This window comes from Bos taurus, chromosome 18 (genome assembly GCF_002263795.3).
Source record: "Bos taurus isolate L1 Dominette 01449 registration number 42190680 breed Hereford chromosome 18, ARS-UCD2.0, whole genome shotgun sequence".
Classification (NCBI taxonomy): Eukaryota; Metazoa; Chordata; class Mammalia; order Artiodactyla; family Bovidae; genus Bos; species Bos taurus.
In genome coordinates this window covers 36,838,411-36,865,270 of record NC_037345.1, presented here as the reverse complement: position 1 = coordinate 36,865,270, position 26,860 = coordinate 36,838,411, and the positions used below count along the sequence as shown (strand labels likewise).

Below are 26,860 nucleotides of genomic sequence, written 5' to 3'. Positions count from 1 at the left end.
TGGCAACCTACTCCAGTACTCTTGCCTAGAAAATTCCATGGAGGGAGGAACCTGGTAGGCTACAGTCCATGGGGTCGCAAAGAGTCGGACACAACTGAACGACTTCATTTTCTCTTTCTTTAGGTTGTATTAGGTGTTATAAGTAATCGAGAGATGATTTAAAGTATACGGGGGTATGTGCACAGGTGATATGCAAATACTATGCCATTTTATAGAAGAGATTTGAGCATCTGCAGACTGTGGTATTGGGGGGAAGGGGTCCCACAGACACCGAGGGATGATTATAATGTTTTCAATTTGGGGATCAAGGCTGAATTTCTCAGAAGTCTTCTGTGAGCATTCCATAAGACTGAAATAACTAGGTCTTAGTGGTTTGCCAGGTTCACAAAAGTGACTACTTGGCTATGCCAGGACTGGTTTGGCCATTTCTCCCATCAGGCCTAATCAAGACGCTGCAGTTTGTAGCTATGTTCTGAATAACAGCTGCCTACCAGTTTACAGGACTGTCACATCCTTCCTTTCACTTTTGTCTCTTGCCCGCCTGCTCCTCATCTGAAGAAATTGTGAATAATTTCTCGAACTTAAAACTGTTTTTAACTGAGGAGCAATGTTTTAAAATTTTCTCCCTTCTCTGACTCAGGTTCCAAGGATCAGTGATTTTACTTATCTTTCAGTTGAAAAACTGGAAAAACAGTGTGTTTACTTTAAAACAAATGCAAGCACTGTCTGTCAGGCCTGCCTCCTTAAGATGCCCACCCACCAGAACACTTTATCCTCACAGCAGAGGGAGGGAGGCAGTGCAGCCCGTGTGACTGGCCTATCTGTTCTCGGAACATAAAGTGCAGTAACAGCCCTCTGCTTAAAAGATTTTTAAATAAATAGGGAGCTGTTTGCTTTTTCTCTCTCTCATTTTTTTTTTTAAATCTGGGAGACACACATGGGGAAAGAAAACAGACACGTATTGAAAAGGAAGAGCTAAGCAAGGAGCTTTTCGCAGGCACTTCATTTGTCACAGAGGTCTGGGTTCAACAATTCTCAAACCACCTCCTATGTATATAGAACTGAGGAAGTGAGTAAATGTATGGATGATGGTGAGAGCCAGGGTTCTCTGCGGAAAGGAGGAAAGTTAGAAAGAACCCTGTGAGGTTGAATTACCAATTGCAGCATGAATTCATCATGCAGAATACTGGGCTGGCCAAAAAGTTCATTTGGGTTTTTCCATAAGACGTTACAGTGAAACCTGAAAGAACCTTCTGGCCAATCCAATATACGGGCACAGAAATGTGTGTGTGTGTGTGTGTGTGTGTGTGTACATAAAGTCTTTTAGGAAAACTGAAGGCTCAAAAGCCAAGAACATTTTGAAGAAAAAGAGCAGTGAGACGAATTATGTCCAGGGATTTCCCTGGTGGTCCACTGGTTTAGAATCCGCCTTGCAATGCAAGAGACATAGATTTTGAACCCTGGTGGGGAAACTAAGATCCCACGTGCCACAGAGCAACTGAGCCCATGCGCCACAACTAGAGAGTCCGTGCCCTGCAACAAAAGATCCCACATGATGCAACCAAGACCTGATGCAGCCAAATAAATAAATAAAAAGAAGAGAGATGTCCAACCTGAGACTGACACTCCCTCCGGTGAAAAGAGTTTAACACTGTGTAAAACCCAGGAGGAAAAAGTACAACCAGATCCTCAGCCTACACCATACATCAAAGTAAACTCCAGATTGGTTAAAGAGTGAAACATCTTAAAAACTAAATAAAGAAAACCATCACAAGTGTTACATAAGGAAGGTATCTAACTGCACTTCTTCCCACGTGGTACCTCAGCGGTTCTCAGACTTGAGCAGGCCTCAGAATCCTCTGGAACGTTTGTTAAAACACAGATCACTGGGCCTTGCCTGCAGTTTCTGATTCTGTAGGACTGGGATAGAGCCTGAGGATTTACGTTTCTAATGTTTCCAGGTGATCTGGAGACCACACTTTGAAACCACTGGGCTAACTGATGGTCCCAATGCCATTTGTTCACCTTTCTTCACTGATTTTATTTCTTTATTTTTGGCTGTGTGTCACGTGGCATGTGGGACCATAGTTTCCCCACCAGGGATAGAACTTGCGCTCCCTGCAGTAGAAGCATGCAGTCTCTAACCACTGGACTGCCAGGGAAGTCCTTTACTGATTTTAAATGCCACTTTTATCACACAGTAAATTCTATGTATATTAGATGATGTTTGGGGAAAAAAATATGATGGGGACTTATCAAAAGGATACAGGAGCGAGCTTAAAGAGGTACCCACTGGCCAAACCAAGGATAACTTGAGCTCCAAAATACTAAATTACAACACATGAATAAAAGAAGAATCCATGAGATAATAATACATACCTACATAATAATCCATGAGACTGATAATACATACCTACATAAAGGAAAAGGAAAAGCTCTTCCTTACAGCAGTATACCAAATACTAAATATAGAAGGAATGACTAAATTGGAAAAAAAAAATTCTGCAACCATCACAGTATTAACTGATTCAGACAAAAATCGTTCACGAATGCAAAAACTAGTAGGTGAAGGCGCCATGAGGAACCCATATTTACATGTTGTCAAAGTATTGTATCTCCCCAGAAATAACTTTTGATTTATAAAGAGAAAAATGGGGCTTCCCTGGTGGTCCAGTGGTAAAGAATCTACCTGCTAAAGCAAGGGTCACAAGCTGCATCCCTGGTCCAGTCTGATTTCACGTGCTCAGAACTAAGCCCATGCACCACAACCACTGAAACCCACACACCCTGAGCTTGTGTTTCACAACAAGAGAAGCCGCCGCGATGAGAAGCGGAGTACCGCAGCAGAAAGGAGCCCTCGCTCTCGGCAACAGAGAAAGCCTATGCACAGCAACACAGAAGAGAAGCCGCCGCAATGAGAAGCAGAATACCGCAGCAGAAAGGAGCCCTCGCGCTCTGCAACAGAGAAAGCCTATGCACAGCAACACAGACCCCACACAGCCAAAAGTAAAATTTTTTTTTTAATGTAAATAAATAAAGAGAAAATAGTCATTTGACAGTAGAGAACCTAACACACCCCACCTTAGCCTGATGGACAAAGTTCACGTCATTAATAATGAAACAAGCTGAGTAGGGTACCCTCTGGTCTGACTCAATAACAAGGATGCAACATCACTTCTAGTGTTCCTGCCAAAAATGTGTACTCTGAATCCAAACTGAGGGGATTCCACAAAAAGATGGCCTAAACACTTTAAAAAGGACACTGCTCTCAAAGACAAAAACAGGCTGAGGAACTGACAGCAGATTTATGGATAACCAAATCCAACACATAATCTTGCAGGGGATCCTGGATGGGGTGGAGGACAGGGGAAGAAATCACTTGAAATTCATTTTTGCAACAACTGGAAAATATGAATTATATAACAATATTGTAAAAATGTCAGATTTCTTGATTTGATTAATTTCCTCCAGGGGATCTTCCCAACCCAGGAATCAAACCCGAGTCTCCTGCACTGCAGGCAGATTCTTTACCGACTGAGCCACCAGGGAAGCCCAAGAATACTAGAGTGGGTAGCCTACCCCTTTCTCCAGGGGATCTTCCCAACCCAGAAATCAAACCGGGGTCTCCTGCATTGCAGGCGGATTCTTTACCAGCTGAGCAACCAGGGAAGCCCCTCTTAGAAAACACACACTTAGATATTTAGGGATAAAAAAATATAAGGTTTATAATTTGAAATGCTTCAACAAATCACTACACATGTAGATACAGATATACAGATGATGTTTAAGGCAAACACATCAAAATATTAGCACATGGATGAAGAGTCTAGGAAATTCTTTGTCCAAGTCTTATAACACTTCTCTGAATTTGAAATTACTTTAAAACAAAGAAGTTTGGCTGTTTTTTGTTTGTTTGCTTTTTTAATCTACTTTAAGCCATTTTCCCTCCTTGAAAGTGGGACAGTCTGGTAGTGCCAAGTTCTGCAATGTTGATGAGGCCAGGTGCCAGAGAGGTGAGCTACAAGAGAAAAGTGGGTCTCAGACCCTACCTGCTACCAAGCTAGAAAGAAATGAAGATCACCCAGTGGGCGGAGACAGATGAAACATGCCGATGGTCACTGAAGTTGGGCGGGTAGGGATTATGTTTGAAAATACCCCGAACAAAAAGGTTTTAAAAATCAATATTCAACCTCAAAAGCTGGCTTCCACACAGAGATGACTAGAACCATCCTTAAGAGCCAGACCAGGACTTTTGGTCAAGTCCTCTATGTGCAGCAACAGCCAGGTCAACGTCCCCGCTGAGCTGGCCAAGGCTGACCATTACGTAACTGCCGGACTTGAGTAAAAGCCTCCACTGTAGCACTGCTGGCCAGCAGGGACACAGGAAACATGAGCTGGGTCTCCCAGTCTACCTCCAAGTCCACCCAGGGGAAAACAAGGGAGAGAATGAAAGGACGAATTATGTCCCATGGAGCAGAAAAACGCCAGGTGAGGCAAGCGCCACCCTCCTGCCCTTTCCCAGGAAAAGTGGTTCCAGGAAGACCCAGCCACAGTGAGAGGAGGATTATCTCACCTACTGGGAGCCACTTCCCTAAGAAACCTTAGATGCCACTGGAAACACTTCTGGCCCAGGAGCTCCCAGAGGAGAACAGATGCCAAGACCACAGTGCTGAAACGTCCTGTGTTCATTCAGCATTCACACTTGCAAAGACTGTATTTGTCCACTCTTTGCATTCTCTCTTGGAACAACCTCAGGGCTGCCTCCCATTTAGGCAAGGAGGTCTCTGCCTGTCCATCTTTGGGATGTGAACTTTCTAATCTTTGCGAAGGAAAGTATCAGAGGAGACAGAATAATATTAATAACTACCATTGCTACTACTAATATAGTACCAATATGTGTCGGGTACTGTTGTTAGCTTACTGAACCTCAAAACAATATTTTACAGACAAGGAAACAGAAGCATGGAGAAGTGAAATGACTGTCTGATGTACAAAGCTGGGGGAATCAGGAGTCAAGCCCAGGAGTTTGACTTCAGAGTCTACACATTCTTAACCACTTCTCTCTACACAACAGATTTGCAATCACCAGAAGCAGCCTTGCTCTGCACGGAAGGCATTATGAGTATTATCTGTTATCAGCTATGCCATTGCCAGGTTAGGTTTGTTTTTCTAAGAAAAAGCAGCCCAGTGCCCAGATTTTTCCATCAGATTCGGATCTGATGTGCCTCACAACTCAACCCAGCCACACGCTCAAAGTGCTAAGGCTGGTGTCAGCAAGAGCAGCAGGAGCTGGAGCCACTGCCATAAGCAACACAGCTCCTGGGAGCCACAGAAAACACTCTCCTGAATCGCTCTGGGCTCAAACAGAAAGTCACAATAGCAATTACAAAAAAAGGAGCAGAACTGGCAAAACATAGGGGATGGTAAACAGTTCACCAGCAGATAGTCTCCACTAAAGCTAAACATGCGCCCACCCTATGAACCAAGTCCACAATATAGAGACAGGCAGGTAGACAGATTTAACAGAAGTGCGTGCCTGTGTCCTCCAAAACACATGTTTAAGAACGTCCACAGCAGGGGGACTCCCCCGGTAGTCCAGTGGCTAGGACTCCACACTCCCAAAGCAGCGGGCTTGGGTTCAATTCCTGGTCAGAGAACTAGATCCCACATGCCACAGTGAGGATTGAAGAGTCCTTGTGCTACAACTAAGACCATGTGCAGCCAAATAAATAAATAAAATAAAATAAAATAAAAAAAAGAATGTTCACAGCAGTGTTGCTCATGATGGCTAAAAACTGGAAATGTCTACCAACAGGAGACAAGACAAATAAACTGTAGTATATTCATACAGTAGGATACCACACCCCAGTAAAGGAAAAAAAAAAAAACCTCTCATTTCACACAAAAGCCCAGATGCATCTCACAGATATAATGAAGAGTCAGGCACAAGAAAACACACTAGCTGATTTCAGTGATACCAAAATTCAAGAACAGGCAAAACGAATCAATAATGATAAAATTCAGAATAGTGGTTATCTCAGGGCAGGGCAAGGAAGAGACATGGGGAGACTCCTAGAGTCCTAGGAAGGTTCTCTCTCTTGATGTGAGGGGTCATTACACAGATGTGGACATACATAAATACTCACTGAGCTGTCTCGCTTAAGATTTGTGCACTTTTAAAAGAAGAAAACAACTTCAATACCAAGGGGGAAAGAAAATCAAAAGCATGATTAAAGCAAGAATGTTTTCATTATTAAATAAGACAGTACAAAAGTAAAAAGGCACTAAGCTTTCACCTCAAACAGCTATAAACGACTGACTGAATAAATAAGGCAAATCTAGAACAAAGGGTTGAAAAAAGTTAACACTAAAAATGGAAATTAACATTAGAAAATACAATATAATTGATAAGTCCAAATACAATAGCTGTCCTGTGAAAAAATAAATCAAAAGCCAAAAATTAAAACAAAAATGTTTATGCCAGGCAAGAGAAAAAAATTGGGAAAAAATACACAAATATCATAGCTCAGTTGGTAAAGAATCCGCCTGCAAGGCAGGAGACCCCGGTTCAATTCCTGGGTCAGGAACATCCCCTGGAGAAGGGATAGGCTACCCATTCCAGTATTCTTGGGCTTTCTTTGTGACTCAGATGGTAAAGAATCCACCTGCAATGCAGGAGACCTGGGTTTGATACCTGGGTTGGGAAGATTCCCTGGAGAACCAGTCCAGTATTCTGGCCTGGAGAATTCCATGGACTGTATAGTCCACATGGGGTCACAAAGAGTCAGACACAACTGAGCGACTTTCACTTCCACACAAATATCAACATTTTTAAGTGAGAAAAATCAGAAACATTTTTTAAAATGAGAATGCTATCTAAAATCTTTATATTAATACTTTGAATATCTCATGAAATGGTTTTCTCAGAAAATATGAATTAACAAAACTGACACAAGATAAATCAGAAAAGCTGAACAAACCAATCATTATGGGGGGAAAAGACTGAAAAAGTCATCAAAGAATTATTTCAGAGAAAGCTGCCAGACCTAGTTGGTTTTATGGGTAAGCTCTTTCCTGCACTCATGGAACAGATAATTCTCATGTTATAGAGTCTATTCCCAAAATTGGAAAGCACTTCAATTTACTTTATAAAATTAGCCTAGCCTCAATTCCAAAGCTGACAAAAATAGTACAAAACTACAAACAAATGTCACTCATGAATATAGATGGAAAACTCCCAAATAAAATATGAATAAGCAATTCTAACAAAATTTTCAAGGAATAATCTACCAGAAGCAATTAGGTATATTCCAGAAATTCTAAGGTTGTTACTACATGGAAATTAATATAATACATCAAAAGGAGAAAAATCATGTAATTATCCAAATGGCCGCTTAAAAACTATTTGCTAAAAATTCAAACCCCATCTAGATATTTTTTAAAAGACAACAATAATTAATAAACCAAGAAGACAGGTTACCAACTAATCCTCAACCTCATACCTGAAGAAGTCACTATAATATAAGCTTGGTTATTAAACAGGAAAGGATACCTATTCCATCGCCACTAAAACAGGAAGTTGTATGCAAAGCAACTGACAAGAAAAAAGTATAATTAACTCCTAAGAGGAGCTAAATTATTGATCTTAGAAACCATATAAACATCTACCAAAGGACTTCCTTCGTGGCCCAGTGGTTAAGACTTTGCCTTCCAATGCAGTGGGTGTGGGTTGATCCCTGGTCAGGGAGCTTCATGGCCAAAAAAACCAAAACACAGAAAAACAGAAGCAATATCGTAACAAATTCAATAAAGACTTTAAAAATGGCCCACATTAAAAAAAAAAAAATGTCTACCAAAAGAAACTGTTGAAAATCTATACTAAGAAGTCAGCAACTGACTGACTATAAAAAATACAAACACTAACAGTCATATACCAGTAATAAACATTAAGTCAAAAGACATAATAGGAAATTATCCCACTAAAAATAATATCAAAGCTTCTCCAAAAATTAAAAGAATCTATCTGAAGATAACTTCAAAATGACCTGAGTGAATTTAAAGACATTCCATGTTCCCGTGTAGGAAGAATCAGTATGAAATTCTCCATAAAGGAAACTTTACATACGTCAGGATTCCAACAAAATCTCAAGGGATTTGGGGTAGGAGAATAGAAAGAGGGGAGAACCCAATAAAATAAAGTTCATGTGACGGTATCACCCAAGCAAAGAAAAAAACAGGAAGATTTTGAAAAGAAGAGAAACTTGAACTGTCAGTTATAATAGCTAAGACAAAGTGATTTTAAAAGGCCAATTGAAGAAACAAACAAGGACTTCCCCGGTGGTCCAGTGGCTAGGACTCCAAGCTCCCAATGCTGGGGACTCGGGTTTGATCTCTGGTCAGGGAACTAGATCCCACAAGCCACAACTAAAAGATTCCATGCACTGCCACTACGATCAGAGCAAATACATAAATAGATATTTTAGAAACTAAACAACAAATGAAATATAAACTCCCCATACAGGCCCAGATATACATATGTTTTTAATATATGCTTAAGGTAGCAAGTCAAGTCACTGGGGATATAGATTCAATAAGCAGTGCTAAAGTAATCAGTTAAATATTTGGAAAAATTAAATCAGATCCTTATCAAGAGGGAGGGGGTATATGTACACAAGTGGCTGATTCATGTTGTTGTACAGCAGAAACTAACACAACATTGTAAAGCAATTACATTCCAGTTTTAAAAAAATAGAATAAAAAATAAATGATATCCCTACTCACAGTGAACACAAAAATAAATTCATTTGGATGGAGAATTAAGTTAAAAAAAAACAAAATCACAGTAAACTAGAGGAAAATGATCATTTACCTGTTCTCAGAATGAGGGAAAGCCTTTCAAATCATAAAAGAAAAGGCTGAAAACCTAAAAGGTGAAAGATTCGACTACAAAATGTTTAAAACATCTGTATGGAAAAAATTTTTTTAAATGATTGCAAAAATAAAATGCAAATGAAAAACTGGGAAAACAAAAATTATAAGACAAAGAATAACAACCTTAATATATAAAGAGCTCTTTCAAAATCAAGAGAGAAAAATGCAGTATAAATAAATTTAAAATGCAGTATAAATAAAATAAATGCAGTATAAGTAAATTTCAGTATAAAAATGAGCAAAGGACATTAATAAGGCAACAAACACACTTTTAAAAAATATTCTGTCTCCTGGAGTAAATCACAGCCTTAAAAAAAGTGGAGTGGAGGTAGAGGGACTTCGAAAACATAACAGCCAAAAGGAGTGAGGGGACCTTGCCCAAACCCAGGTTCAGGGAAACCAACTGTAAAACAATACCTTGAGATAAATGGTGAAATCAAATATGAACTGGGTATTAGTTGAAAATGAGGAATTCATGTAAATATTGCCAGATGTGACAATGGTACTTTTGTAAAAAAAAAAAAAAAAAGTAATTATGTTAAAAAAAAAAAAGAGTCCTTTTTTAATGAGATGCATGCTGAAGAATCTAGGATAAAAGCTTGAAACATCTGTAATTTACTTTAAAATACTGAAGCCAAGGCTAATTTGGTGGTCCAGTGTTTAAGATTCCACCTTGTAATGGAGGGGACATCAGTTCAATCCCTGGTCCAGGAAGATCCCACGTGCTAAGGAGCAACTAAACCCGTGTTCTACAGCTACCAAAGCCACTGTCATGATAAGCCCGCACGCTGCAACTAGAGAGTAGCCACTGCTCATCTCAACTAGAGTCCCCTGCACAGCAACAAAGACCGAGCATAGCCAAAAATAAAATAAATAATAAATGAAACTATTTTTAAAGTAATAATAATAAAATAAACAAATAATAAAATACTGCAGCCAAAAATAGATGAAGCAAATCTGGCATAATGTTAATTACCAAATACACACATATACACACACACACACACACATATTTTTTCTTCTTACAAACAAATCCAATAAATGCCAAAGTACAATAGAAACCAGCCACATCGTCAAAAACTGATGGCAGGATAAATGGGGAGAACTTCTCTGGAGAGTAGTCTTGCAATATGTGTCCAAAGCCTTGAAAAGTATTTAAATCCAGCAAGTCAGTGTTCAGTAATTTAACCCAAATTTTCAACAACTGGTACAAAAATCTGTAAACTTGTAAGAGTACCATCACAGCATTATCTGTGACTGTGAAAATCATCTGTGACCACTGAAAATTACTCACGTGTTCAACCTTAAATTTTCACACAGTCATCTGACAGACGACTACCAGACAGACATCAAAAATTAACTTTTGAAGAACAATTAAAGTTATGTTGATATATCTTATGGTACTGCAGTGACAGAAAACAGTATGGTAGTTCCTCAAAAAATTAAGAGAATTACCACATGATCCTGCTATTCTATTCTGAATATATTTCCGAAAGAATTGAAAGCATGGACTTGAAGAGATATTTGCACACCCATGTTCACAACAGCACTGTTCACTACAGGAAAAAAAGGAGCAGTTCATGTGTCCTTTAATGGATGGATGGACCAACAAAATGTGGTGTATCCATACAATGGACTATTATTCAACATTAAAAAGGTGATTCCAGGGAAATACCTGGTGGTCCAGTGGTTAGGACTCTGCACTTTCCCTGCTGAGGGCACGGGTTCAATCCCGGGTTGGGGAGCTAAGATCCTGCAAGCCACACAGCTTGACCAAGATAAAATAAAATAAATTTTTAAAAAATAGAAAAAAGGTGATTCTGATACATGCCACGTGAATGGGCCTTAAGGACATTATGCTGAGTGAAAGAAGAAAGACACAAAAGCGCATGATTCCACTTACAGGCAATATCTAGATTCAAAGAGACAGAGAGTAGAATGGTGGAGGTTGAAGGGAGTGAGGAAGTTGCTGTTTAATGGGTACAGAGTTCGAGTCTAGCAAGATGAAAAAGCTCTGGAGATGGATGGAGGTGATAGCTACAGAATCATGTGAATGAAATTAATGACACTCAACTGTACATTTCTAAATGGTTAAGAAGATGAGTTTTATGTTATGTGTTTTTTATCACAATTAATATAAAAATATATTAACACATTCTAATTTTTCTTTTTTTTTTTATGGCCATGCCGCTCAGCATGAGGATCTTAGCTTCCTGGCCAGGGACTGAACCCATGCCTCCTACTTAAGACTTTCCTACAGTGGAAGCAGAGAGTCTTAAGCACTGAACCATCAAGGAAGTCTCTATATTAATTTTGAAGAAAAAAAGGCATGTTGCAAAATAATATGATCATGTATGATCTCAATTTTGTTTCACTAACATCTTAAATATTAAGACACTGTATACAGGAAAAAAAAAAAAAACCTCAATGGTATATATCAAAAAGTTAATAATAATTATCACTAGGTACTGTGCTTCCAGGGGAATTTATTTTATTTTCTTTGTGCTTTTATTTTATTTTCTTTGTGCTTTTGTGCAAGTCCCAGTTTTTCTACAATTACCTTTGCCATTGAAAGCAAAAGTACGCCAACCAGACACAAGAAAAAGGAGAGAAAAGCACATGCATGTCGGTTGATGATCCTAACAGGAGAATGCCCAGAAGTATATTTCCAAATGACATAGTAAACATAATTACCCTTAAAATCAAATTATAAAAGGTAGACTAGCATGTGAGAAAATAAAGACCAACTCGGAAGACAGAGCAGGGGGTAGTTCCCTGTAGAATTAGAACAGAGGCAGGCCCTGATTTCAGACGATTCCCAGATCCACAGCGGATGCACATCACTGCGTGCCCAGCAGAAAGGAAGAGACTGGGGGAGCCTCGCACAGCACTCACGAGGCCCATCAGAAAGGACAGGCTCAGAAAGGCGAGACCCTTGAATCTCAGTGCTCCCCAGTCCCACCTCTCTCTCAAGCTACATCCACGTTCAGAAAATATTTGCTAGACAGCAGACATCAAGAGAAGAAGGAGGCTTTCTTTCTGTGGCATTCCCTCACCACATCTGGTGCTGCTCTGAATAGAGGCTTTATGAGGGAGGGTCCAGATGCCACAACCACGAGCTACTCCACTGACCACAAACAGCAATAAACAGACGTTAGGATTTAGATCTCTGTGTAGCAGAGACACTTTGAATAATCATGATGGAGTTTCCATCACATTCCAATATCCAGGAAATGTTTATCAAGTGCCTGCACAGAGCACCGTTTGTAACACCATCCCATGCAGACACGCACGCACACGTGCACACACACACACGCATGGAGCTCCTTTGTTCTGTTTGAGGGATCAGACTGGGAAAAAATGATTTAGGCTGGAAGCATTCAACAGTCTGATTCTACACATCACACATTAGGAAAAGAGGGGCAGGGGCAGAAGGAGAGCACACATATCCCTGAGGAAAGATCAAGAGGGAAACGTCCCAGCATGAAGGGCCCTGGACCAAGGGGGCTGAGTCCCACAGTAGAAGCAGAGGGTAGCCCTCAGCTTCCCTAGAACTCCAGGGATCCTATGCACAGGGAGCAGAGTCACTGCAGCCCCTGGTCCAGGAGGAAACGGCATCACCCAGGTTTATCCGCCACATGAGAGAGATCCCTGCCTTCATATCCCTTCCCCACACCCACAGATGAATCACGTCAGCCACCCCTGCATCATACATACTTTTGCCCCCATTGTTCTTCAGGACACTGGAGAGGTTGATGGAGGCGGTGCCTAGCAGTTCATTTCTCAAGGTGTGGCAGCTCCAGACCTTCAGGTCTAAATGACTCTGGGCTGTGACATTCCTGGAAAACAAATACTTGATTCATCACATCCAAGCAGACCAGTCATTCCTGCAACTTAGAAGAAGGCAGAGAAATTATACTGCTGTCATCTTGGAGACCAAGGGGAGACCCCAAAGACGAAGACAGTCACAGATACCCTTCCCCACCCCACCCACCCGAGCTGACCCTGTACCATCTAGCAAACAATGAATGCTCTGTGAGCTCGACAATGTAAAAACACCTGAAGAGAAGGTGCCTCAGGTACCCAAGGCAGAGGACTAGAGGCTGATACACGAAACCTGGATCTCCCACAACCCCCTTCTCGACCTCCCCCAGGGGAGCTGCCTTCGGAGAGAAGGGGTTTTCTCTTACAAAATGATGATCTCGTTCCAGAGAAGCTCAGAGCTCCCAATTCGCTTTCCAGTCTTCTTGGTCTCGCTGGGGAGTCCATCCACAGCCACTTCCACAAACGAGTTAATTCGAGGTTGACGACTATGCACCTTGGGCTTTGCTGACACCACTGGCCGGGAAAGACAGAAAAAGTCAAGGATGAGTCAGAGGGCTCCCAGCTGCCCCCCTGTGGCACATGTTCTACCTCTTTTTTGTTGTTTCCTTTAAAAAGAGAAATTTTGCTTTTCCCTCATTCTAAAAGGACTTTTTTAAAATGTGAGGATATAAAAAATATATATATAGCACAAGAAAAGAAGATAAAAAAAAAAATCACTCCTAACCTGAAAACACTGGGATGATTATCATTAAGTCATACTAGACTTTTTCTGATATCTGGTGAATACAGACTTTTTCTAGACTTTCATCTCTTACGTCCCTAATTCCTTAAAAACTCCTCTCCCCTCAAAATTCATTTCAAAAGTTACAACCTAAGCCCGTTTATAAGGATATGCCATAATTTAGTGAACTATTTTTCCATTGTTGAATAAATTGCCTCCAACTTTTGGCTCAGGAAAAATGACCACAAATGTATAAAGTATCTGCATGCATGTCTGAGTATTCTTCCAAAGGATACGAACATTTTCTAAAGTTCTTAAAACCGCTCAATTCCTTTCTAAACCCATGTAGATACCCATCAGCACTATAGGAACATACCCATTTCACCAAACACTGCATAGCACTGAGTACTATGGTTTTTTTTTCCACTCTTGGCAAATCATGTAGGTGAGGCAAAAAAAAAAAAGAAATAGCATAAAGATAACAGCTAAGAGTTAATGACCACTTGTCACAGATACTATGCTGTGCACACATTATCTCACCGAATCCTTATAGTGAGGCAGGAAATAACCTCATCACTGCATTTCACCCAGGAGGAAACAGGCTTGGGGAAGCTAGGTCACTGCCCCAGGCTACATATCCAGGAGCTTTGAGCCAGGATGTGCCTCTGGCTGCCTCTGACTCCACACTATGCCCTACGTCATGACCGGACTTTGCTTATTTGTTCTCATTTGTTCCTTCAGTCACTAGCCGGAGTGAATATTTTTCCCATGTACTTGTTAACCATCTGCATTTCCTCTTTTGTTCATTTCCTTTGTGTGGCAGCATTTCTGATGCTCACATGGTACCTACCAGCTAGCCAGGGACTCAGGACCATCTAAGCAAGCATATGCCCAGGGCTGGATGCTAGACAAGCTCCTTTTATACTATGTATCAGCCACAGTGGAAACTCCAGGTCACTAGGACAAAACCCATCTACATGGCTTCTATCCTATGCCCCAAATCAGAAGACATAACTGACAATCCTCACCAGTGATGAGAAGACTGCCTGAGCCAGAGCTCCCACCAAAAGTTAGCATACTTCTCCCTCCCAGACCTTCTGAGGGGTGACAATCCTGTAAAGGTCCACAACCGGGGACAGGGCAAAGCCACCTCTGATTCTCTTCTAGCAATCCTTTTCTTCTCCAGGCCCCAAAAAACAGGAGAGAGAAATCAAGGAACAACAGCAAGAAAGCTGTGGTGAAGTTTCAGAAGCAACAGTGGATGGTCCTAGGAAAAAAGGTTGTAGTACTTGGAAATGTGGCCCAGAGTGGGAAAACGAGACTACCACACACAAAGATCGAGGTTAACTGAGGCCACCTAGTGGTAGGAGGGTAGCTCTGCATGCAGACCCTTAAATCTAAAAAGAAAACAGGGACTACTTGCAGAGTCCTACCAGTTTGAGCAAGACAGTTTCTTTGAAACCAAAAAGTTCTAGCCTTTTATTTAACAGTTGGGCCAACTAAGATCCAGAGAGGTAAGACAATGTATCCAAAATCAGAGAGCTAGTCAGAGCAGTGCTCAGCCTTGAACCAAGTCTCCCAGCTCCCAGCCCAGTTCTGTGAACTCTGCCGTCATGTTTCCTTTTGGCCCTTGTTTTTTTGTTTGTTTAAAATATTTATTTGGCTGCACCAGATCTTAGTTGTGGCATGTAGGATCTAGTTCCCTGATCAGAGATGGAACCCAGGCTCCCAGCACTGGGAACACGGAGTCTAGCTACCGTACCACCAGAGAAGTTCTGGTCCTTGTTTTTTAGTATTTACTTAAAAAAAAAAAAAAAATATATATATATATATATATGTATATAAAATGTGTGTATATACATATATATATAATTTCAGATGTTTAGAAAAGTTGTGAGACAAATACAAAGAATTCTTATAAACCCTTCACCCAGAATCACCAAACTTTTTACTGTATCTGCTTTATCATTCTCTTTTTCTCCCTTGATTTTCTCTTATACACATATTCATTTTTAACTAAAACTAAGAGTGAGTTGTAGACACTATGCCCCTTTAGTCCTAAATATTTCAGGCTGTCTTTTCTACTAACTGTGACATTTTCTAACAGAACCATAGTACAATTATCAACATTAGGAAATTCAACATTCTTTGATACTATTATGTTAAGGTACAGACCTTATTCAAATTTTGCCAATTATCTTATCGATGTCCATTATAGCAAAAGAGAAAAGGAAAGATTTTTTTCCTAGTCCTGGATGCAAGCTAAGATCACATAATGTAATTAGTGTTTTTTACCATGAAGTTTCCAATTTACAGAAAATTGAAGAAAAATAATAGCATATTCTTCACTAATTGTTATCATTTTGCTACATTCACTTTTCCCCCCTCTCTGTGACTATCACCAGTGTTACCCGGAGAACCTCTACAATAATAAAAATATCCACTCCATCACTGTTCAATACACTGCTGCAATATACACATGGCTTGAACTATGCTAGTGAGACTGAGGATTTGAGCTTTAAATTTTATTTAATTTTAATGTAAATAGTTTTTTGTGGCTACACTTTCTAACCTATTGGATAGCACAAAATACAGATGTAAGACATCTATGTCTGTATGTGTATGTATATGCATATTTATCTACACAATTTAATTTTTGGTAAACTATTTGTAAGTAAGTTGTAGACCTCATGACAGATCAGCCCAAATTACTTTCAGAAAGCAACTGCTAAAAATAAGGACATTCTCCCACCCCATCTCTACCCAACTGTTATCATACCTAGAAAAAAATGTAGTCACTCCCTCTTTCAGTTGATATTCATTCCATATTCAAATCTCCCCAATTATTCTAAATATATTTTTAAAGCTGTTTTTCCCCCAACCCAGGATCCAATCAAGATGCATAAATTATTTTCAGTTGCTATCTCCTTAATCTTTTAACACCTAGAATGCACTCCCTTCTTCTTCCATGACAATGATTTTTAAAGACTTCCACCAGATGTCTCATAAAAACACACTGAATCCTGCATTTTTCTGATTGTTCCCTCGTGGTTAGATGCACATTGAACATTTTTGTCAAGAATACTAACCACCAAGGTTAGGATGTAGACTTACTGTATACACCAGGCAATCCCCTTATGGGGGATGCTAATTTTGATCCTGTGGTTAATGTGGGCCCAGTTTGCCAGGTCACTTCACTGTAAAGATACATTTCCTTTCAACAATTTCTAATTAATTTTGAATGCTTAAAATGGTATTTTGAATGTTTCTTATTCTTAAAAGATAAGTCAAAATAAAGGTCTCACATTCATCTAGAGTTTATTTATTCACTATCTGAGGAAACATAAAATGCCAGTTTTCTTACACATGGAGTCAAATCTTCACATAGCATTTAAATTTTAAAGTCAACAAATAAGGTAAAAATCACATATTTCCAAAATGACATCCCTGAAGAGCTCTTAGGAAGGCAACGGAAGAGAGGTTGGCATATTATCTTTCAATAGATTCCAAATAGCCAGATTTTTGCTTCACTGTGTTGTTTTTGGTGTTCCTTCAGCTAAATATCAGATAAAATAGTTGGCTTACATTTGAGGGCCTTGGTGTCTTTAAAAATTAGATCTTAAAACTCTAGGACTAGGAGAAGGGTAAACTGGGAGACTGGGATTGACACATATACATACTACTATATATAAAAGAGATAACTAATAAGGACCTACTTACAGCACAGGGAATACTATTCAGTACACTCTGTAATGACCTATACAGGAAAAGAATCTTTAAAAAGAGTGGATAGTGCTTGCTTTAGCAGCCCATATACTAAGATTAGCATGGCCCCTGCACAAGGTTGACATGCAAATTTGTGAAGCATTCCATATTTTTTAAATCAAAGATGACACAAATAGATGGAGAAATATACCATGTTCGTGGATTGGAAGAATCAGTATAGTGAAAATGAGTATATTATCCAAAGCAATCTACAGACTGAATACAATCCCTATCAAGCTACCAATGGTATTTTTCACAGAACTAGAATAAATAATTTCACAATTTGTATGGAAATACAAAAAACCTCAAATAGCCAAAGCAATCTTGAGAAAGAAGAATGGAACTGGAGCAATCAACCTGCCTGACTTCAGACTATACTATACAAAGCTACAGTCATCAAGACAGTATGGTACTACACAAACACAGACATATTGATCAATGGAACAAAATAAAAAGCCCAGAGATAAATCCATGTACCTATGGACACCATATCCTTGACAAAGGAGGCAAAAAAACACAATGGCAAAAAAAAGACAATTCCCTTAACAAGAGATGCTGGGAAAACTGGTCAACCACCTGTAAAAGAATGAAACTAGAACACTTTCTAGCTTCTAACACCATAACACAAAAATAAACTCAAAATAGATTAAAGATCTAAATGTAAGACCAGAAACTATAAAACTCTTAGAGGAAAACATAGGCAGAACACTCTCTGACATAAATGACAGCAAGATCCTCTATGACCCACCTTCCAGAGTAATGGAAATAAAAACAAAAATAAACAAATGGGACCTAATTAAACTTAAAAGCTTTTGCACAACAAAGGAAACTATAAGCAAGGTGAAAAGGCAGCCTTCAGAATGGAAGAAAATAAGAGCAAATGAAACAACTGACAAAGAATTAATCTCCAAAATATACAAGCAGCTCATGCAACTCAATATCAGAAAAATAAATGACCCAATCAAAAAGTGGGCTGAAGAACTAAACAGACATTTCTCCAAAGGAGACATACAGATGGCTAAGAAACACATGAAAAGATGCTCAACATCACTCATTATCAGAGAAATGCAAATCAAAATCACAATGAGGCACCATTTCATGCCGGTCAGAATGGGTGCCATCAAAAAGTCCACAAACAATGAATACTGGAGAGGGTGTGGAGAAAAGGGAATCCTCTTACACTGCTAGTGGGAATGCAAACTAGTACAGCCACTGTGGAGTACAGTGTAGAGATTCCTTAAAAAATTTGAAATAGAACTGCCAAATGACCCAGCAATCCCACTGCTGGGCATACACACCGAGGAAACCAGAACTGAAAGAGACACATGTACCCCCAGTGTTCACTGCAGCACTGTTTACAATAACTAGGACATGGAAGCAACCTAGATGTCCATCGGCAGACGAATGGATAAGGAAGCTGTGGTACATATACACAATGGAATATTACTCAGCTATAAAAAAAGAATGCATTTGAGTCAGTTCCAATGAGGTGAATGAAACTGGAGCCTATCATACAAAGTGAAGTAAGTCAGAAAGAGAAACACCAAACAGCATATTAACACATATATATGGAATTTAGAAAGACAGTAACAACGACCCTATATGCAACACAGCAAAAGAGACACAGATGTAAAGAGCAGACTTTTGAACTCTGGGAGAAGGCAAGAGTGGGATGATTTGAGAGAACAGCACTGAAACACGTATATTACCCTATGTAAAACAGGTGATCAGTGCAAGTTCAATGCATGAAGCAGGACACTCAAAGCCAGTGCTCTGGGACAACCCAGAGGGATGGGGTGGGGAGGGAGATGGGAGGGGGGTTCAGGATGGGGGACACATGAACACTCATGGCTGATTCAGGTCGATGTATGACAAAAACCACCACAATATTGTAAAGTAATTAGTCTCCAATTAAAATAAAGAAATTAATCTCAAAGAAAAAAAAGAGAGTGGATATATGTTTATGCATAACTGATTAACTTTGCTGTACAACTGAAACCAACACAACATTGTAAATCAACTACACTCCAATAAAATTTTTTAAAAATCTCTGGGACTGCACTATGGAGAGGCACAGAGAACTAAGGCAGATAGAGGGGATAGCAGGCCACAGTTCCCGAATTACACCTGAGGCTCCACCCATGAAACACACGGGAGGAAGAACCACCCACACTGTTTAAGTGGCTGTTTTTATCCTTCTCTCTTTCCCCCACCACTTTCCTGGTCAGTATTACCAAGTTTCTATAGGTTAAGTGCATGTATGATGAGATGCACCTGTATTATCAAGTTAGTTCTCGCCACACTAGTAAGAAAATACACACCAGGGAAAGGCAATAGAGAAACCTTCAGAAGTAAGTGTGTTGTGTTCCTGAATAACATGGCCCAAAAACAGGGACCTCAGGATATTGCAGGTTTCCATGGGCAGGCCTCTGTTTTGACCTAGTCCTGCTAATTATTAGATAAGGCAGTACAAGCTGTAATCTCAAATTCAAAACCCTGGCAGTTCACTCTAATTCTTCTCCCGAGTGCCACAACTAAGATCCTGTGCAGCCAAATAAATGAGTAATTGTAAAAAAATAAAATAGGTAGAGTGTTAAATACTACCAGGGGCTGAGAAGAAAAAGATAAAGTAGCAAAAAGAGGAGAGACATGAAGAAATCAAGGTAGGGGGTTTTCAGATGGAGGAGTCAGGGAAGGCCTAGTTGAATAGGGTGACTCTGGAGTAAAGACCTGCAGAAAGTAAGGATGTAGACGAGGTAGATAACTGAGTCAAAATGGTTATTTCACTCAGAGAGGACAGCAAGTGCAAAGGCCTAGGGGTGGGAGCGTGTCTGGCAGGGGCAATGAATAGCAAGGGAGGTCCACGTGGACCTGTGCGTCTAGCCAGAGCAGAGTAAACGAGGAACAGGAAATGAGGAGTGGCAGGGGCCATATCACGTGGGACCTTCAACTTGTACACTGAATGAGGGAGGCAGTCCTTGATATGTTTGAGCAGAGGAGGGACAGGAGCTGGCTTCCATTTTAAGGAGATCACAGGTTGTTGTGTGATCAACAGAATGAAGTGGGGCAAGGGGAAGCAGCAGGAAGCCGGGTTGGGAGGCCTCTGCCTTAATCTTAGGTGGAGATGATGCCAGCTGGTGGGACGGTGGGGGTGGTGAGAAGTGGCTGAACATGGCCCCTGTCTTGAGGGTAGACACAAGCAGATTTGCTGAATACAGGATTTTGAGGGAAAAAAGAAATCAGGAGATCAGTTCCAGGCATGTCACATTTTGGATGTTTACTAAGCATTCAGGAGGAGATGACAAATGGGCTACTGGATATACAAACCTAGAGGTCAGAAACAAGGCCAGGCTGGAAGTACAAATGTGGCAGTAATCTTATTATTGGTGACATCTTAAAGTGATATGGTTGGATGAACTCACCAAGGGGATGAGCGTACATAGAAAAGAGCCCTCGGAAGGGAAGGAACTGCCATTTTGTATAATTCTTCCAAAAAGTTCCTTTTTTCCTTCCTCTGCAAGAATTCCAACTTTAGGGTACTTCCATGGGAATTCAGCGCTTAAGACTCCACAGTTCCAATGCAGGGGGTACACATTTAATCCCTGGTCAGGGAACTAAGACCCTACATGCTACATGGTACAGCCAAAAAAATGTTTTAATTTTACAAAAAATTAAGAATTCCAGCTATAACATGACAACCCTGTAAAAATGAATAGTTTTGCTCGTAAGCCAAGATGTGGTATAATTCCACCTCTTTCCCAAAGATGGATGGGGCTGGACCTTAAATAATAAACTTCATACCATGCCACTCACCTTTCAGGATAAGCTGAGACTTCTCAAAAGGCAGGGCCACCCCTGCCCGGCTGGAGCTGGCAGATGCCATGTCATCACCAGGACACTGAAAGACAAATACAGCAGCAGGTTTAGAGGACATCTAATAAGAGACTAAGGAACTGAGCTCAATTTTAATATCTGAGTTTAAAGAGACAGAAGAAGGAAAATCACAACATTCAAACAACTGCAGCCATCAGCAGCCATGCTGCTTCCGGCCGAGTGATGTCTGTCTGTCTCTCTTGCGATGACTACTGAATCTGGGCATAACTTGGATGAGCTGAGTAAGACACAGGACTGCTACATCCGAGTCTTAAGGAGGGAGAGCCTAAAATAATATCTCTAAAAATAAAGTTACAGTTCAACAATTAAAAAAAAAAAAAGTAGGGGAACTAAGATCCCACATGCTGCAGGGCAGCTAAGCCCACACACCACAACTACTGACCCCGCGAGCTCTAGAGTCCGTGGTCCACAAGGAAAACCTGCCTGCCACAACTGGAGAAAGCCCAGGACATAACTAGAGAAAGCCCATGTCACAACAAAGATCCAGTGCAGCCAAAAATAAATAAGTGGACAGAGGCTTTAATAAACATTTCTCTAAAGAAGATACACCAATAAGTGTGCTTGTTGGACAAGGAAATGACAGGCCAGGATTCAACCTACATCTTCCAATTCCAAAACCCCACAGTTACTCAGTCGACCACGCTGTGCTCACCTGCATGTGCTCATGAACCAGGCCAATGAGCACGGGAAATTGCCGGGAGCCAGCATGGGAGTCCCCACCCGTAACAAGGTCATGTGGGAGAGTCCTGGGGGGCAAGGCGAGCCAGAACTTGAGGGGTGCCCCTCTGGGCCTGCCTGAGCATCTACCCCAAAACCAGAGTCTGCCTACTTTACTGCTTTGTGCTCTCACCTACACCTCTGACTTTACGGGGGGCTGTCCCCCACCACCATCTCTCTCACCGAAAAAGAGTTAACTTACAGCTCCAGTTAATAAAGTTCCTGGGCGTGACAAGAGTGTTTTAGTTCACAAACCCCTGAGATGGCTAACTTGCCTAACAGGCTTACCCGGACTCCTACAGCTATGAAGACGATTGTTTACAGTCTCCCAACCGTGAAAGGCACGGGAAGCTTAAGATATTCAAATAGTATAGAGCCTCTCGGAGAGTTAGAAATTGTCAGAATAAAACTAGTAGAAGATTTCATTGTTGAGCCAATGCTTGCTGCCATGTTTCCACATCCCCTGTATTGTATCCTTGGAAGTGTATTAATTAATATAGTTGGTATGTAGAAAAAAAAAAGTAGTGGCCTTGGTGTTAACAACTTTAGACCCTTAAGGTAATAAATTATTTCCTTTGTTGTAAACCCATTGCACCTTTGCCCTATAGGAATGCAACTTTATCTAACACCTTCGGGAGGATGGCGCCAAACTTTAAAATAATTACTCTTAGAGAAAATAAGTCTTATGGTTGACAAACCTTTGTCAGAGTCATAAAATGTTAACAGGCCTTCTGGCCAGAAGATGATGTAAATCACCTAAACCATTTGTATACGATAAGTTTGCAGAAAAGAAATCCTGGTTTCGATAAGGATCAAAGACTGCTGACTTTGCATGATTTCACATCCCCTATTATCCTCTATGTGCAACTTAGGGTATAAAAGCCCCTGTGGAAAATAAAGCTACGGGCCTTGCTCACCGAAGCTTGGTATCCCCATGTCATTCTTTCTCTCACCTTCTGGCTGAATTCCCATCTGGAGCGTGGAAGCTCATCAAGCCTACTAATTTTGCCTGGGCTTCTAAGATCTGAACGGGGAGGCCTTAGTGTTTCCTCTCCTTCAGGAGAACGGGAGGACGCCTGCGGCCTACGTAGGTGACGCAAACTCCTTGTCTTGGAGTTTTATTGGTTTTCCACATAAACCAAGTTATTCAGCCTCTTTTCTCCACTGAATTTTCTCACTGAGCTATCCCTATTTAACCACTCTTTATATCTCTAATTAATCTATTCTAAATTGCCAACGCTGTCATCCTGAGGGAATCCCTGGACCCGGGGCTGGACCCTGGTAGGAAATAATTCTTAATTGACAACATCAGCCATAAGGCATACCCGTTGCTTCATCTTGGCTAGAAGCAGAAGTCTATCTTGCCTTCTGAATGGATCTTTCTACTCATATATAATTGCATAAACATCATCATTTGGAAAATATTGGTTCACTGAGGTCTACAGATAGTCCAAATGTTGACATGTTTCATCAATCTCTATACAAAAAAGTTCCATTTGTGAATGTCACCGCTGATCTCATCAGACAAGGTTTTGAGTATTGGGAAGCTTTCAAGCTCTTTGTGGTAGATGTAAGGGTTCCAAAATTTCTAATTTTCACTTAAAACTCATATTTTATTGTTGGCAAAAAGTACTGTCAGTTGTTTTCTTTGAAGTGACAGGCTCACTTCATTCATCTTCAGGAAAATGTCTGCCAAACACCCAAATCTATTAACATTAGTTTCTGTTGATTTTTTTATAAAGCAAAAATGTTATTTCATGAGAAAAGCAACTATATAATTCAGCTCTCTATTCAAGCAGTCACACAAGTGCTTTTTCTCAACACAGCCATTATACTGCAGTACACAGGAAAAGGTGTTTTAGGCATATTTTCCATTTTCATCACACAGAATATTAGTCATTTTACTGCTTCATCAAGCACATTTTCAAGTGAAACTGGCTTTTTCTTTCCTCTTTACTGAGTGGGCCGTGGTGAGGAACACAGTGACAGTGGCCCGGGCTGGGCACACTGCCCTGATTTACATTGGGGCACCAACATGTTCACTGACCTTTGCTTTCGCACCATGAGTGCAGATGTGTCACAGTGAAAGAAGGCAAAGTTATCATGAGAACAGTTTTGACCCTGCAAAACCCTAAAAGTCGTGAGGGGCCACCAGGGCCCTGAGGATCACACCCAAGAACAGCTACTGTAAAAACACTATGACCAGGGCTTCCCTGGTGGTCCACAATGAAGAACAGCCCCTGCTCACTCCTGTGCAGCCCGTGTGCAGCAAGGAAGACCGAGGACAACCAAAAACAAACAAATAAATCTTATTTAAAAAACAAAAAACACCCACTATGACCCAATTTCATTCCTTTTTCTGGCTGAGTAATATTCAATTTGTAGAGACATAGATGGACCTAGAGGCTGTCATACAGAGTGAAGTAGGGCTGAAAGACAAAAACAAATATTGTATATTAATGCATATATATGGAATCTAGACAAATGGTACAGATGAACCTATTTGTAAGGCAGGAACAGAGACGGGACATACAGAACAGATGTGCGGACATGGGGTGGGGGAGGGATGAGCTGGGAGACTGGAATTGATACACTACTATGTGTAAAATAGATAGCTAGTGGGAACCTCCTATACAGTACAGGGAGTTCAGCTCAGTGCTTTGTGCCGACCTACATGGCTGAGATCAGTCAGTTCAGTCCAGTCGCTCAGTCGTGTCTGACTCTGCAACCCAATGTACTGCACCACGCCAGGCTTCCCTGTCCATCACCAACTCCCGGAGCTTGCTCAAACTCATGTCTATTGAGTTGGTGGTGTCACCCAACCATCTCACCCTCTGTCGTCCCCTTCTCCTTCTGCCCTCAATCTTTCCCAGCGTCAAGGTCTTTTCTAATGAGTCAGTTCTTTGCATCATATGGCCAAAGTATTGGGATGGAGGGGGTCTAAGAGGGAGAGGATACATGTATACATAAAGCTGGTTCACTTCGTTGTACAGCAGAAACTAATATAACACTGTAAAGCAATTATACCCCAATTTAAAAAAAGAACACTATGAAATTCCTATTCCATTCAACATCATTTGTACCTTCTTTCATTCTATTTGTATCTGATCTCTCCTCTTAACTCCCTCTTCTGAAGAGCTGTTTAACCTTAAAATGTGGTTATGAATGCACCATATTATTCTAAGAATGGAAGTCCTTTGTATGAGAATTAAATGTAGCTACAGCTAAGTCACATTGACTTTGACATTTTCCACAGATGAATTCTATGCTTCAAGATTTTAGCAAAAACAAAACAAAACCATTTGCCTTCTTTATGAGATATACCCAGTCCAAAAGAAATTTTAAGGGGCCAGTTGTTCTTCTAGACTAGTCTGTAACAGGCATGTTTACTTCGATCTTAAATGTAAAGCAGCAGTGGAAACTTCTGGAACGTTATGGGTAACATACAGGAATATAATACTGCAACTATTCTTATCAAGACTTCTGGAAACCAGACATCCATGGTACTAAATCCAATAGTGAATTTTCGATCCTTGTCTTAGATGACCTATTGGCAGCTTCAGACACAATGGATGGTTGACTCTTTCTTCCTTGAAATGCTTTCTCCTCTGGTCTCTTCCAGGACACCACCGCTTGATTCTCTTCCTGCCTCTCAGGCTGCTTTTTCTCAGCCTCCTTCATTGGCTTCTTCTCCGCTCCTGAACCTTCAACCACCTGTGTGTCCAATAGCTTAGCCCTTACACATCTCCCCTTGGTTATCTCAGCACATCTCATGGTTTCAGCTACCATCTCTTTGTGGACAATCCCCAATGGGTGTGTCCAGTATGAACCTCACCCTTGAACCTCAGGTTCTCTTGCCCATTGACAAAACTGAGCTTCTGACATTTGCCCTCAATCCTGTTCTGTGTCTCAGTTAATGACAACTCCTTCCATCCATACTTCTGGAAGCAATGAAAATTAGGTGGTATCTGGCAACCTCTGACTGAGTTAAAGATGCCCCCTGAATATTCACTGGAAGGACTGATGCTGAAGGTGGAAGCTCCAATACTTTGGCCCCCTGATGTAAAGAGTCAGTTCATTAGAAAAGACCCTGATGCTGGGAAAGATTGAAGGCAGGAGGAGAAGGGGATGACAGAGCATGAGATGGTTGGATGGTGTCACCGACTCGATGGACATGAGTCTGAGCAAGCTCTGGGAGATGGTAAAGGACAGGGAAGCCAGGAGTGCGGCAGTCCATGGGGTCGCAGAGAGTCGGACCCGACTGTGAGACTGAACAACAACAACAATAACTGTACCTCCCAGGATTCCACCCGTAGGTATTTGCTGGGGGAAAATCCCCCAACCAATGCAGAAGAAACCATGTTTAAAATGTTCAACATGGTAATATTCATAACAGCAAACATTTGTAAATAACCCAAATGCCCAACAGTGAGAGGAATGAATACATTGTGAAATAGTTATAAAATGCGATGCTATAGATTTCTTGAACTGTAGGATTTCAGCCTACACACAAACACCAAACTATAATACTAGAACTAAAAAGAAAAAAAAAAGTATCAGCATACCAATAGGACAATGCCATTGGTATGCATTTGAACCTACACAAAACAAGTGCGTTGACTGTTGTGGACACACATAAGGGAATAAAAGTACAGAAGCATGGACTCGAAGGGGCCACACCAAGCTGAGGACAGCAGTTACCTCTGGGGAGCAGAGGAGGGAGCAAGGCAACTGGCGCGAACAGAGAGAGACCAAGGGAGCTTCAACTGTATCTGCCACATTTCATTCTTTAAAGGAAAAAATACTGAAGCAAATATGGCAAAATGTTAATATTCATTCAATCCAGATGGTGGCTTTTATGACTGTTATCTTTTTCTCTGAACCACTTCATATGTTTGTTCTTTTTTCATAATTTAACAGTAACTTTAAAAGAGAGAGAAAAAAAAAGATGATATCTTGAGTAATGAAGGAAAGATTAATGATTGTAAATTAAGCCTCAGGGCTTTC

At 40.7% G+C, this 26,860-nt stretch overlaps 1 protein-coding gene and 1 pseudogene across 4 annotated transcripts in view; one reads left to right on the top strand and one right to left on the bottom strand.

Moving 5' to 3' along the window:
• The window catches only part of WWP2 (WW domain containing E3 ubiquitin protein ligase 2), a 144,831-nt gene that overhangs the window by 105,516 nt on the left and 12,455 nt on the right, over positions 1-26,860 (bottom strand). For all 4 annotated transcript variants that reach the window (XM_059876647.1, XM_005218541.3, NM_001083414.2 and 1 more), the window contains 3 exons: positions 21,056-21,140; positions 13,122-13,269; positions 12,649-12,770 (listed from right to left, as the gene is read on the bottom strand). In XM_059876647.1, the coding sequence (XP_059732630.1) occupies positions 12,649-12,770; positions 13,122-13,269; positions 21,056-21,140 (355 nt within the window). Of the gene's footprint in view, positions 1-12,648; positions 12,771-13,121; positions 13,270-21,055; positions 21,141-26,860 lie in introns of those variants that run through there.
• Positions 17,295-17,356, top strand: LOC112442478 (uncharacterized; annotated as a pseudogene).